The sequence below is a fragment of the Gossypium hirsutum genome, chromosome D08, assembly GCF_007990345.1.
Source record: "Gossypium hirsutum isolate 1008001.06 chromosome D08, Gossypium_hirsutum_v2.1, whole genome shotgun sequence".
Classification (NCBI taxonomy): Eukaryota; Viridiplantae; Streptophyta; class Magnoliopsida; order Malvales; family Malvaceae; genus Gossypium; species Gossypium hirsutum.
The window spans coordinates 4843110-4856156 of NC_053444.1; the positions used below are offsets into that span (position 1 = coordinate 4843110).

At 34.0% G+C, this 13047-nt stretch overlaps 2 protein-coding genes across 3 annotated transcripts; one reads left to right on the forward strand and one right to left on the reverse strand.

Moving 5' to 3' along the window:
* The first annotated feature begins 1434 nt into the window (after window positions 1-1434).
* On the forward strand, window positions 1435-4836 carry LOC107917105 (peptidyl-prolyl cis-trans isomerase CYP21-4). 2 transcript variants are annotated; one of them, XM_041099595.1, is made up of 9 exons: window positions 1448-1568; window positions 1702-1750; window positions 1971-2133; window positions 2359-2398; window positions 2627-2683; window positions 3173-3258; window positions 3894-4031; window positions 4134-4284; window positions 4431-4836. In XM_041099595.1, the coding sequence occupies exons 3-9, from the start codon at window positions 1982-1984 to the stop codon at window positions 4515-4517; spliced, it is 711 nt and encodes a 236-aa protein (XP_040955529.1). In that variant the 5' UTR covers window positions 1448-1568; window positions 1702-1750; window positions 1971-1981; the 3' UTR covers window positions 4518-4836. The 2 variants fall into 2 exon arrangements, with proteins under 2 accessions (XP_016701979.1, XP_040955529.1); XM_016846490.2 differs by lacking the exon at window positions 1702-1750 and having other exon boundaries at window positions 1435-1568.
* Window positions 4837-5857: 1021 nt separating this feature from the next.
* Window positions 5858-9785, reverse strand: LOC107917092 (DEAD-box ATP-dependent RNA helicase 24). The gene is made up of 5 exons (XM_016846479.2): window positions 8968-9785; window positions 7244-8472; window positions 6944-6983; window positions 6357-6750; window positions 5858-6232 (listed from the first exon to the last, which is right to left on the reverse strand). Exons 1-5 carry the CDS (start codon window positions 9581-9583, stop codon window positions 6181-6183), a joined length of 2331 nt encoding a protein of 776 aa, XP_016701968.2. The 5' UTR covers window positions 9584-9785; the 3' UTR covers window positions 5858-6180.
* Between the last annotated feature and the right edge of the window lie 3262 nt (window positions 9786-13047).

Sequence of the window (13047 nt, forward strand, 5' to 3'; positions counted from 1 at the left end):
GAGAAACTTGGGCTTGAGTTTGGGGCTGCAATGAATATTTTTAATTTTATGGGATAATTATAATAATCACTATTTTTTAAGTTTCATTTTTGGTGTTTGAGTCTGTGCTGAAAAAAAAATTAAGAAAATTATAATAATCACTATTTATTTCATTTCATTTTGGGCTTAAGTTTGATACTACAATAATTTATTTTTAATTTTCAGGAAAATCATAATAATAACTATTTAGTTCATTTCATTTTTAAGGGCTTGGGTTTGAGTATGGTACTGTGAAAAAGTTTATTTGTTCGGGATAATTATAATAATAACTATTTATTTTATTTCATTTCATTTTTAATGAATTTGGGCTTCAACAAGGTGCTGCAATGAAATTTTAAAATTTTCTAGATAATTATAATAATAATTATTTATTTTATTTCATTTTCAAGGCATTTGGGTTGGAGTATGGTATTGTATTTTTTTTAGGATAAATTTAATAATCACTATTTATTTCATTTTATTTTGAGAACTTAGGCCTGAGTCTGTGACTGCAATAATTTTTTTAATTTTCTGATATAATTATAATAACTTTTTTTTAATTTTACTTTCGATGTATTTGGGTTTGAGTTTGGTTTTGCTTTTTTTTTTTAATTTTTCAGGAAAACTATAAAAATCACTATTTATTTCTCTTCATGTTCAAGGCACTTGGACTTGAGTATTATGGTGTAACAAATTTTTTTATGTTTTCAGGTATAATTATAATAATCATTTATTTCGTTTCATTTGCGAGGCACTTGGGCTTGGTCAATTGCTGCAATATAATTTTTAAAATTTTTGGGATAATTATAATAATAACTATTTATTTCATTTCATTTTCGGGGCATTTGGCTTAAGTCTAGTGCTACAGTAATATTCTTTTTTTGTTTTGCGAGTCCACCTCTTTTTAGGCTATACAGCTTTGGCCATCTGGGCCTACCTTGATTCTCTTCCAACTATATTTGTAGTCATCTAATTATGTTTTTTTAAAATTTTTTTGTCACCTAATTATTAGTAAATTTCTTTTGTGGTCACCGAGCTATCTTGGGTTTTTGGGTGTTTTCATTTTTTATGTTAACTCATTGGTGACTAAAAAGACAAAAAATGAATATTTGTATAACATTTTTATAACTTTCCATAGTTGGGAAACTAAAAAAAATTTACTAATAATTAAAAAATTAATTTGTGAATTTTTATAATTTGATTACAAAAAAGGAAAAAAATCATAATTGGATGACATCTATGTTAGTTTACTTAATTTTCTATAATATATGAAGTATTCTATATCATACACATTTCATATTAGACCCAAAACTGAAATCCAAGTAACAATTTTATCAGGCCCAATACAAGGCCCATAAGTAGTAGTTGTAGGCCCAACAACTCTTAATTAATGTCTTCCTTACTTTTTCCATTTCTTTTTGTCGTTAAACGAATGAAAGTAGAATTCAAATTACAACTTTGAAGAAATTAGAATAACAGGGCGAAACAAAAGAATTTCTTCAAAACGTTTTCTCTTTCCAGAAAATTCACGCCAAAAAAGGAATATACATGTATTCTCTCTCTCTCTCTCTCTCTCTCTCTCTCTCGATTGATTTTATATTAACCGATTTGAAATTTTGAGGTTTAATCTGCTGTTTTCTCGAGAAAATTCTCTATTTTTTTTATAGTATATTCTTTCAGCAGGGGTGAAAAGTTGAAGTCAGAAATCATCTTTTCTGTTTTGTTGCTTTTCGTAAGCTTTCATATATTCTCAGATCTTAGGATGTTTCAACTTTAGCTTTGTTTCTAAATGCTATGAACTTTATTTATGTTGTTCCAAATCTTCCGAATAAAGCAATAAATTTAGTTATGAATTATTTTCATACATTTTTTGAACTTTGAAATTTCATCATATATGTACTGTTCCATAGCTGGTAATGACTTTATTGACTTAGGATTTGATACTGACTTAGGATTTGAGTTGATGGCGAGGATCAAACCACAAGCTCTGCTACAACAAAGCAAAAAGAAGAAAGGGCCAGCTCGAATCAGTGTTACAACAATTATACTCAATAGTTTGATTGTTGTTGTGACTGTGTTTTTTCTCTATGCTACGTACAGACATTGGTCTCAAAGGTGAATTTGTGTATTGGCTATAATTGGAAATAACAAGAATAGGATTTGGTGCTGCAATGTTTGTAAACTATATTATTTTCTTGAAAATAATGTTGATTTATTTGTTGTACTGCATGAACTGCTAATTCCAGAGAAGGAAATCTAGGAATGGAACTGCTTGTGGAGAATAAATTAGGGTTAATGTTTCTTATTTGATTGAATTTGACCCAGTTTTCTTGTCTTTAGGTCAAGAACTCAAATTGAGAACAGGCAATCAGTTTTTAAGGTACACTCTTCATAGAAATTTGTTTATTTATTCTATAATGGGTTTCTTGATAGTCTTTGCCCAATATCTATATATCATCCTTTTAGGACATTTCAAGGCTACTTTTTGCTGTTATTGTTTGCAAATGTATCCATAGTTTACATGCTTTACGTTACGAGGAAGTTCTCCTTTTGTTTTTATTGTTTCTTCGGATCTTCTATATTGACTGTGGCTGCCTGTGCCTGGTAGGGTGACACTGACAGCTCTTTCATGGATTCGAAGAAATCTGATCTCCCTGGATATGCTGTAGGTTTCCTTACTTGCCAAGCTCTCTTTGATTAGTACTTTATGCCCAAGTGAATAATGCCTACTCTTTTTTGTACTTTGCCTGGAATGTGCTGTGCTTAGTTTTCCTGGAATCGATGTTGTAAAATGGAACATGAATGATTGACTTATAGTTTGATTTTCTTTTCCTGTGCAAATAACTTGCAGATACTTGCTTCTCTGAGTACATGAATTTATTAAAAAGACATTAAGAAACAATTTCTTTTTTTATGCTATTACTTGTAATTGCAGCATCTATTAAGAAAACATAAATCTGTAACATGTCTCTTAGGAGAAAAAGAAGCCTTTCTTGTTTAGACCTTCCTTAGAGTATCAATTTTATCTTACGATCTTAACAGGTTGGCTGGGATGTTCACTGATTAATTGATCTTGGCTTTTAGGCTTGTACTTTTAAATCCTATTTGAGTTTTATCCACTGACTTGACTCTTTTTCCCCCCTTCTATGACTAGATTTTAGATACTGCAAAAGGTTCTATAACTGTGGAGCTCTTCAAGGACAGTTCTCCTGAGGTTGTTGATCAATTCCTTGATTTATGGTAAGTGTAATGATGGATTTTCTTTATGTAGAACTATCATAAAATTCAACAAGGTGAATATTTTATTGGAAATAAGGATATAGATAGAGCTGATTAGATCCTGCTTGTGGAAGAGTCAAGAATACCTTGAATCATTTTCTATATATCACGTTCCCCTTTATTCAGAATTACCTTCAGCTTTCTGCCATACATATCGAGAAAGCATGAAAAATTTATCAATATCATGTTAATTAGTAGCCATCATGCTGAACGTTTGGTTTAAGCTGCAAATCCATTTTAAGGATTTAATGTAGGAGTCTCCATCTAGTTCATGTTCTGTTCTAACTCAAGTTTAGCCTTTCATTTATTGTTTTATCTGGCATCTTTGGGCATAGAACGGTTTGACCATTTGTTTGTACTTTCAAGTTGGTGTGGGTGATAGATGTGCAAAATGCATGGTGTGTTGAATAATTGTATAATCAAGCATCTAACTCTAGGAAGTGCTGGATTTTCGTTCTTTTCTTTTTATTTTTAAATATACACCTTCCCTTCCTCTAGCTGAACATGGTGTGCATCTGAATGTTGTTAACCTGTGTAAAGGAACAAAATGTGCATTCAAAAGTCATCCTCACTATCATGAATCGATTTATCTGCAGTCATAGAGGGCACTTCAATGGAATGCTTTTTCGCCATGTGATAAAGCACTATGTTATTCAAGCTGGGGATAGTGACAAGCTGGAAGCAGCCGAGGACTGGACTTTGAAAGGAAAGCATTACAGCCAACTTGATACCAGGTTAGTACATTGGTGATTAAACTAATTTTGCCCCATTACTTTACAATCCTGTCAAAGGGCAGGCAATGCATGCTTTTTAGTAATGTTGTGATGTTCTTCCAGTTTGAAGCATGAAGCATTCATGCTTGGAACTTCTAAGAAGAAGCGTGATAATGGAGCATTTGAGCTTTTCATCACAACTGCACCAATTCCAGATCTAAATGAGAAGCTTATTGTGTTTGGGAAGGTCGTTAAGGGAGAGGATATTGTTCAGGTAGCAAACAAACTTCAATTCCTTTCCTTTCTTCTTCTTTGGTTACTAATTACATATTTCATACAATCTCTCTTTCATGTGTGTCATGTACCTAAGAAGTTGCACTTAGATTATATCTTTTGTGTTTTGCAATTTTTTTTGCTCAGGAAATCGAAGAAGTGGATACAGATGAGCATTATAGGCCTAAATCTTCAATAGCGATCCGCAGTGTGACTCTGAAACAAAGCGTCTAAAATCAAACACAAGCAAAGAAGCTTTTCACCACTGTCATTCCAAACATAGTTTCAGCGCCATCAGTAAAAATGGGTCAGAAGAAATATAGTGCATTCCTTCTTGTACTTTATATCTTATTGTGGCTGGCATTACTCAAGGTCCATTGGCCAGGCTTCTTCGAAATTAGTCTGGTTACACTTTTGGTTTTCCTTTTTCAGCTATCATACTAATTGTTTTCATTTCTTCTCTTGGAATTTGTTTGTCTGTTTTAATATGCTAATGGACATTGTATTTGTACTCTAGTATAATCAGGTGGATAAGAGGCAACTTACAAGTCCAGTTTCTGGTCGCCATCAGTGTTCCTTTTTCTTGCCTCCTGTTTAGGACCCTGTGTCATGATGCTCATTTTGGTAGATCAATTTTTTGGTCTGATCTTATAATTATCCCAAATTAGCAGCCAATGTTAGGCGTCAGAATCAACACAATGGTTGTTCTACAGAATCTTGCAATACTCGGCAAGTACCAATGCCCAGCCATAGTTTCAGGATTGATCTCTGCTTCCATAGCAAGTCAATACGACGTTTCTTTACTAAGGCAAACCATGAAACTCGCCTGAACCCTTAGTAATGAAAACAAGTTCAGGTACCTCAATCGTGTGTCCCCTGAAGGTTGGATTATAAAATTGGGGAAATTCAAAGGAATAAGAATGATGAAATGTCCAAAGGCATAAACCATGTACAACACCTTGATTCAGATTTCCCTACTTCAATATCATTCTGCTTTCCAACAATCAAACGCCATACAGACACTGTGCACTAGGCAACGCACTGTATGCACCAGAAGTACGGGTAAAGAAAGAAAGAAAGAAAAAAGAATACAATCCTAACTGGTATTTATGACCAAACAATTTATTACAAACTAATTAATTTGTAGTCATCCTTAAAGAAATAGCATCTAAACCTAAATTTAAAGTTCAAATCTCAATAACTACAAATCCTTTTAACTTATAGATTGTGACATTTCTTAGTAAAGAAAGCCTTAAAACTGTCTACAATATCTTTCCCATAATTGCTTATGGGATAGTATCTGTACCGATATCGGTTCTACCATGTTTATGATTGAAGATAAATGAAACTTTCCAAGTTAGACACAAGTATGCTCAAAATTTTAAGACTTTATGAATATGCAGTAAACATGAATGTCCGACACAGATACTTCAAGAAAAATGAAGAGTCACGGTAGCATAGATTTCAATTGATCAAGCATATGTGAGATCCATCAATCACAATTCTTTCTTTTTCTACCTTTTCCTCTTATGATGATGACATTGCTATTTGCTTTATTCATAATAGTCAAGGAATGGCTATGCAATTTAGTGTCATTGAAAGACCTATTCTTCCGAAAGATTACACTGCAATTACTTGAAATTGTTATCAACTCTATCAACTAACTAAAAATACTCCTCAAACAAGAACAGATGGAGAAGGAAAGTTGGAGAAATATAAATATGCAGAAAATCAAATTCTAGAACCAAAATAAGAAATACAGACAGGACCTATAACTGAATAAAAAGCAGAAAGAGGACTTACTAAGCATGATAATGATACAGATAAGGTTAATTCAATATTTCAACAGACAAATTTCCCGTTTATGTAAACAGCATCATCGGTCAATGTGTGGAAACTAACGGTCCCACCCAGAGGGCCTTCGCCTTTCTCTTGGTCTATCTCTAGAACTGTCAAAAAAGAGAGGTTAAAAGTATGAGTGTAATCAGCATAGAAGTTTTCTAAAAAAACAAGAAAAGCATTGCAGAATGGCGTCATGAAATTTCAGTTGAAGAAAGAGAGGTTAAAAGAAACCTCTCGGAGCTCCTCTGGGTAGTGTTTTCTCCAGTATTTTGTGAACTGTTCAATCCTGATGTAGGAGCAGTGCTGAATGAAGTGGCCATTTGAGACCTATTTATATCTCCACCGATGGTACCGCCAGATACAAATCCAGATAAAGTTGGTCTCCTGATACTTGAACTGTTATTGAAGCCTTGACTTGGAGGGTTTGATGAAGCAGCAACAAAGTTACTCTTCATTTGTGCCATCATGCCAGTTTTGAGAGAATTTACGGCAGCATTTCGACTTTGAACAGCCTGAGATGAAGCATTACTGGATTCTGGATTATATCCAATACCCAGACCAAAATCAACTCCACGCACACCTCGACCACACCCACTGCCGCCCCTTCCTCTGCCTTTCTTCCCACCTGCATGTTATAGCACACATCACTTCAGAGTTCAATGCACTTGCATTTTTGTTCTTCACAAAAATACAAATGATCATATACATAAAGAAATGGTGATCAACATTTCTTCAGCTGCCTTGCATTTTTGTTCTTCACAAAAGATACAACAATTGCATGCATAATAACTACAATGGTATGTCAAAGAGAACCATACCTCCTTTTCTTGCATTACGCTTGGACCTAAATCTCCCATCCTGTTAATAGACAAGGCAAGTATCGGGACAAAATTATCATACACATACATCAAATCCGAAATCTACAGATATCAAGAATGAAGAACTAGGTAACTTTATAGGATAGTGCCACCAGTCATAGCATTGTTTCAGGAAACTGGAAAGCAATACAGAAGACCACCAAAGTCGAAGCGAAAAAAGGATGGTATCCATCACTTTCTAAGAACTTCAGTGAATGCCATTGACTACAAAATAAATATTAGTTGAAGCAACTGAGTTACCTTCATAGCAAGATCCATCAGTTCCATGGAAACATTCTGCCCAGCAGCAATTAAACTATTTACCAATTCACCAGCAAACCGAGCCTCCTTTTGAGTTATCAGAGTATACGCAATGCCATCTTTGTCACCAGCACGACCTGTTCTACCAATACGGTGCACATGCATGTCCATGTCCTTTGCAATATCATAGTTCACAACTGACTTAATTGACTTGATGTCAAGACCACGAGCAGCAACATCAGTTGCGATGAGAACATGATAGATGCCAGATTTAAACATCTGTAGAATTTCCATTCGAGAAGCCTGATCTTTGTCACCATGAAGGGCAGCAACCTTAAAACCCTTACCAGAGAGCTGAGATTCAATCTCATCAACAGTAGCTTTCTTGGAGGCAAACACCAAAACATCACCCTCATCAATCATTCCAGGTAGCTTCTCGAGAAGCCAGGGTAACTTCTCAGAGTCAGAAGGAATTACATGAACATGCTGAGTAATATCCTCATTAGCTGTTCCCACCTCTCCAACTGTGACTCTGATTGGGTCACTGAGAACTTCCCTTGCTAACTTTTCAACTTTGCGGGGCATTGTTGCTGAAAATAGTAATGTCTGACGGTCAGGTCTTATTTGGCCAACAATGGACCTTATCTGAGGCTCAAACCCAAGGTCAAACATTCGATCAGCCTCATCAAGTACCAAATAAGTTGCTCTCATCATTGTCAGTGCCTTCATTTTTAGCATGTCTATCAATCGACCAGGTGTAGCAACGACTATCTCACATCCTGCCTTAAGTTCCTTGAATTGATCAAGTTTGGACATTCCACCATACACAGCAGAGGCACGTATCCCATAGGCTTTTGCAAATTTCTTTGCTTCCAAGAAGATTTGGTGTGCTAGTTCTCGGGTAGGTGCACATATCACTCCAATTGGACCTTCCTCCTTCTGAAGTTCAGGCTGATCCATAATGTGGACAATCATAGGAAGCACAAAAGAAGCAGTTTTACCAGAACCAGTTTTTGCTATACCAATAACATCCCTCCCAGAGAGGACAATAGGTAAGGATTGGCACTGAATAGTTGTTGGCTTTTCATACCCTTGTTTTGCAATAGCACGCATTAACTCTGGTGCAAAACCACAGTCTTCAAATCTCTTAACAGGTCTTGGGACATCAAAACCAGAAACACGAATAGCCAAACTCTTTCTGTATTCAGCAACTTCCTGCTCACTCATTCCTAGAAAAGGGATTTTTTTTGAAGAAAGAAGAGTTTAGACTCAGAGCAAGCTCAATGAAGAATATCCTTATATTATGAAAAAAGTGCCACATTATAAATTTATAAGCAATAATGACTAACAGAGTCATGAAGTATATGATTTTCAATAAAATGCCAATAATCTCCTAGGATCCGTGGCTAACCTAAAATAAATTCCATAAATCACTTATGCCTCTAAGTTCTAAATCATATTTAGATTTCACACTCTATTCTAACTTTATAAACTTGCTAGTATCCTTTAGAAGATAATCAAGTAATTAAGCTGCATTCAGATAAGTATAAAAGGTTGCATACATCGCAATTAACCAAGCCATAGTCAAACTGCAAGTAATTCTAATTATCCGACTAATATCATTCATAACCGAATAATACCATCCAATATATATGGTTTGTTTTTTCTTCTAGTTCTGAAGATCTTAAACTCATAATTATCAGATAATTTGCGATATCAGTTACCTGAAATTGAGGCCTTCTCCTCATAAAAATCTTTGTTAAACGGTTCATACTCAATGGAACTGTGATCAAGGGCTGGAATCGGCTCGATCTTCTTCTTGTCGACAACCACGGGATTATCATCAGAATCATACTCCAACAAACCCGCATCTACAGCCTTGGCAGCGGCATAAACCTCCTCATCCGAATCATACCCAGCACGCAAAGCATCCGCCGCTAATGTCAGCCCAACATCCTTCTTCGACCTCAAAAAACTCTCCACTGGATCATCCTCATCTTCATCGTCTCTATACCTCTCAGCCTTCTCCTTGGGCTTCGGAGTCGGCTTCGCTTTCAAATCCTCCTCAATACCTTGCATGAAGGCGTCGAGAGGGTCGATTTCGTCATCTTCCCCTCCGTTGCCATTGCTGGTGATGGGGTCATTGGTGTCGGCGTCGTTGGAGGTATCGTTGTTATTGGCATAATCGATGTCGTCAAGGTCGTTATCTTCGTAGTTGTCGTGGGAATGACGAGAGGATGGAGGGACATAAAGGCGTTGAGGAGCTTGGGATCGCTCGAAGTTGTAGGTTGATTGACGGTTTATCCCAAACCCTTCGAATCCGAATTTGCGTTTCGACATGTCTGATCCTTCTTTCTCTTACCAAAACCCAAATTTCATAGGGGTTTTGCGAATTTTCTTTTCCTAATTTAGAAATCAAAACAATAAACACTGCTACTTTAAATTTGTAATATTAAGCTTATGTTTGGATTGGAGTAGGAAAGGGGAAGGGAAAGCAAAGCAAGGAAAGCTTTTTATTTTACAGTAAATTTCACTCAAGGTCACTTAAATTATTAATAAATTTACATTTTAGTCACTCAACTTCAAAAGGTTACAAAATAGTTACTAAACTATTCAAAATACTTCATTTAAGTCGTTGAGCTGTTAAACTCGTTGTTTTATGGTCTTTTCTGTTTACACTTTCTGTAACAATCGAAAACTCTCATTCTCATTCTCTTCTATTGTTCAATTTTTTTCATGAAACTACTTTGAATATCATAGATTTATATACCAAAATCCAAACAACTTTCATCCTTGATCTCTAACACAGACCATCAAATCGAATTGGATCTAAGATATGTTCTTCTACTCGTTGATGGATACTAATCCACTGTACTGATCATTAAACCGTCGATTGAAACTCACTAGCCAAACTTAAATAATAATAAAAACTCAATAGCCTAATGACTTAAATAAAATCTTTCAAATAGTTTAATGACCATTTTATAACTTTTAAAAGTTGAGTGACCTAAATGTAAATTTACTAATAGTTTAGTGACTTTAAGTGTAGTTTTTCCTTTTATTTATTTAGATATATTTCTCTTATCTAAGGTAAACAAGGGAAATTGGGTTTATATAATATATATCTCAAAATATCCTCCATGTCCATTTTATGGTATATGAAGATTAATCTTTTTGAGGATCGATGTCTTTCTCTTTCAACAATATCATAACACTTTGTTTAAAATTGAATATAGTAAAGCAACAAAAATTATCATTTCTAAAATTTGTTCAAAATTACGTAATTATTGAAAATTGAGTGTTTGAAACATGGTTTTAAATAAATTTTAAGGGTTGTTGGTGTAAATTATCCTTTTTTATTTAGATAAACTTTTAGTCCAGGTAAGGAAAATTGTATGAAATTACTATCTCCTACTTGAAAACTTCTTTTTCTCTATTTACATTACTTCAATTTGGGCGAAAAGCCAAGAAAAACAAAACAAAACTTTAGGATATAAAGGTTTTTCTTTTTCTTTTTTGTCTTTTCTTTCTATTATAAATAGTTGTAATTGTAAATTTTCATTATAATTAATGCTTTCCTTTCTTTTCTTTTTTGAGTTATTCAAACAAAAATGATTAAAGTTATTCCATTTTCTTTTCCTTTATTAATTTTAGGGCAAATTGTATAGGAAGTCATCTAATTATTGGTAAATTGTTTTTTGGTCATCCAACTATGAAAATTTACAAAACAATCACTTAATTATTAGACTTTTTTTTCTCTTTTAGCCACTAGTGGTTAAATTCTTAACAAAAATATAACTATAACTTGGCAACTTTTAAAATTGGCATAATAGAAACTTAAACCCTCAATATTTGTACATTGTGTCAATTTAGTCTTTATTCTAAAAAATTAACCTTCAGCATTTACACATTGTATTATTTGATCTTTTTTTTATATAGTTTTACTTTTATTTGTAACATTGAGAGTTAGTTTTATTTGTACAAAAAGAATGGGAAAAGATAAAGATTATTGTCCCACCTGAAAATGTTAAAGGTTGAGGTGCCTCCACAATTGTGGGTATTAAATTAGAAAACCATCTGTTTAAGCGGGTTCTAGTGTAAATTAATAAATCTGATAGACTGCTTGGCAAATAGTTAGATTTCAATTGCTTGTTTTGTTACATTTGAACCGAGTTTTCTTTTAGTGGGAAACATTATGATTAAGGGTATTAATAATACTAGCCGACTTTGGATTAAGTGAAACAGTAGTGGAAAAATTATATATAGGAGGATTATCTTATTCCAGTATTCATTTTTCTTTTTTTTCTTTCTTTCTTTCATCTTCTTCTCTAGATTGTTCTGTAAGAGAGAAAAGTTAAGAAGTAATCTGCATGGAGGGCGAAAATAAAGTATCAACTTAAGTGATTGAGAGTTTAGTAAATTGTTAGCCAAGAAGGAGTAGACTCAGCTGATAAGGAGAAACTAAGCAGGTGTAACTAGTATCAGCTTTCAAGTATTTTGCTAGTGAGTTTCTAAACTCAAACTCTTTGTGGTTGATATATATATATATCAGCATTGTGTTGTTATATTGTGTTTGGCTTCATGTTCTGCTAATGATTAGTTGAATTATGGTGAGATTGTTTGTTGTATAATTGAAGTAAGCAAAATGATGATTATCAGATGCATGTTTGATTGTACATATCAGTTCGTTATTTTGTTAGGCTTTCACTAGTTAATAATTACTGAAGTAGTTATCATTGAAATGATTCGCTAAATAATATGTTTGGTATGATATTTTTGTTATTAATAGAATGATTAGTTGAATGCTTGTTATATGTTTGTCATAAATATGAATGATATGCGAAGTATGGAGGGATGTTTTGGCAGATAAAAGATGAAATGTCACATTATGCACTTTGTGCCACGTGTTATTTGACTTTACAGAGATTCAGGCAAATTGTACAAAGAATGCATATGCATGGTTTTCGACTTTACGAAGGTTCAATTGGACTGTATGGAGATATATGTGCACAAGCATATGAAAACCCTACAAAGGTTCTATGTAAGTAAGAGACTCTGCAAAGCCTAAGGCTTTAAGCCTCATATGTATAAGCAAGTCAAAGGCCATGGCATATGTAAGTTATGAAAGTCCAACGAACTTGATCTTTAAGCTTTACATCAAAGTTATACATGAGATTTCTCCATACGAAGTTTGGGACAAAGCCTACATGTATGAATCCGCTTTGTTCATAAAGTTTCTTCTATGAACCCGTAAGCATGAATCCTCCACATTTATGAAGTTTTTTCTATGAATCTGTATGTATGTAAGTATTCACTTATAGATCCACATGCATGAGTTCGCCATATGTGAGTTTGCATCCATTAATCTTTTATATGAATTTATATATATGACAGTCCGCTGGATTTATCTTTATGGTTCAAGCTATGATAGTCTGCTGATCTCATTCTCATGTTTCAAGTTTAAGATATCAAATAGACTATCTTTTATAAGAGTCAGTATAGACTATTATCCAAGCAAGAAGCCGCATGGGCTTAATCTTATGTTCAAGCTATGAAAGTTTGTAGGAACTAGTTATATTAAGTCAAAATCGCAGGATCTTCTTCACTTTGGAGTCCTTCAAGGACTATCGAGAGTCTGTAGTGACTATCCGCCAACAAGTGTCTGGCAACAACTATTATTTAAAATGAAGTTCACAAGTAAGAAACCATATGTATGAACCTACGATTATGATTTCATTTATAAAGGTGAGTAAGTAAGGTTTGCAGGTATATGTTCGCTAAGCTCAAGTCTACATATATAAGAC

Coding starts and splice junctions, on each gene's coding strand:
- LOC107917092 (XM_016846479.2), bottom strand. CDS start 9,583: ATGTCGAAACGCAAATTCGGATTCGAAGGGTTTGGGATAAACCGTCAA. Junction 8,473..8,967: donor GGAGAAGGCCTCAATTTCAG/GTAACTGATATC, acceptor TCCCTTTTCTAG/GAATGAGTGAGCAGGAAGTT. Junction 6,233..6,356: donor ACCCAGAGGAGCTCCGAGAG/GTTTCTTTTAAC, acceptor CTTTTTTGACAG/TTCTAGAGATAGACCAAGAG.
- LOC107917105 (XM_016846490.2), top strand. CDS start 1,982: ATGGCGAGGATCAAACCACAAGCTCTGCTACAACAAAGCAAAAAGAAG. Junction 2,134..2,358: donor TACAGACATTGGTCTCAAAG/GTGAATTTGTGT, acceptor TCTTGTCTTTAG/GTCAAGAACTCAAATTGAGA. Junction 2,399..2,626: donor ACAGGCAATCAGTTTTTAAG/GTACACTCTTCA, acceptor TGTGCCTGGTAG/GGTGACACTGACAGCTCTTT.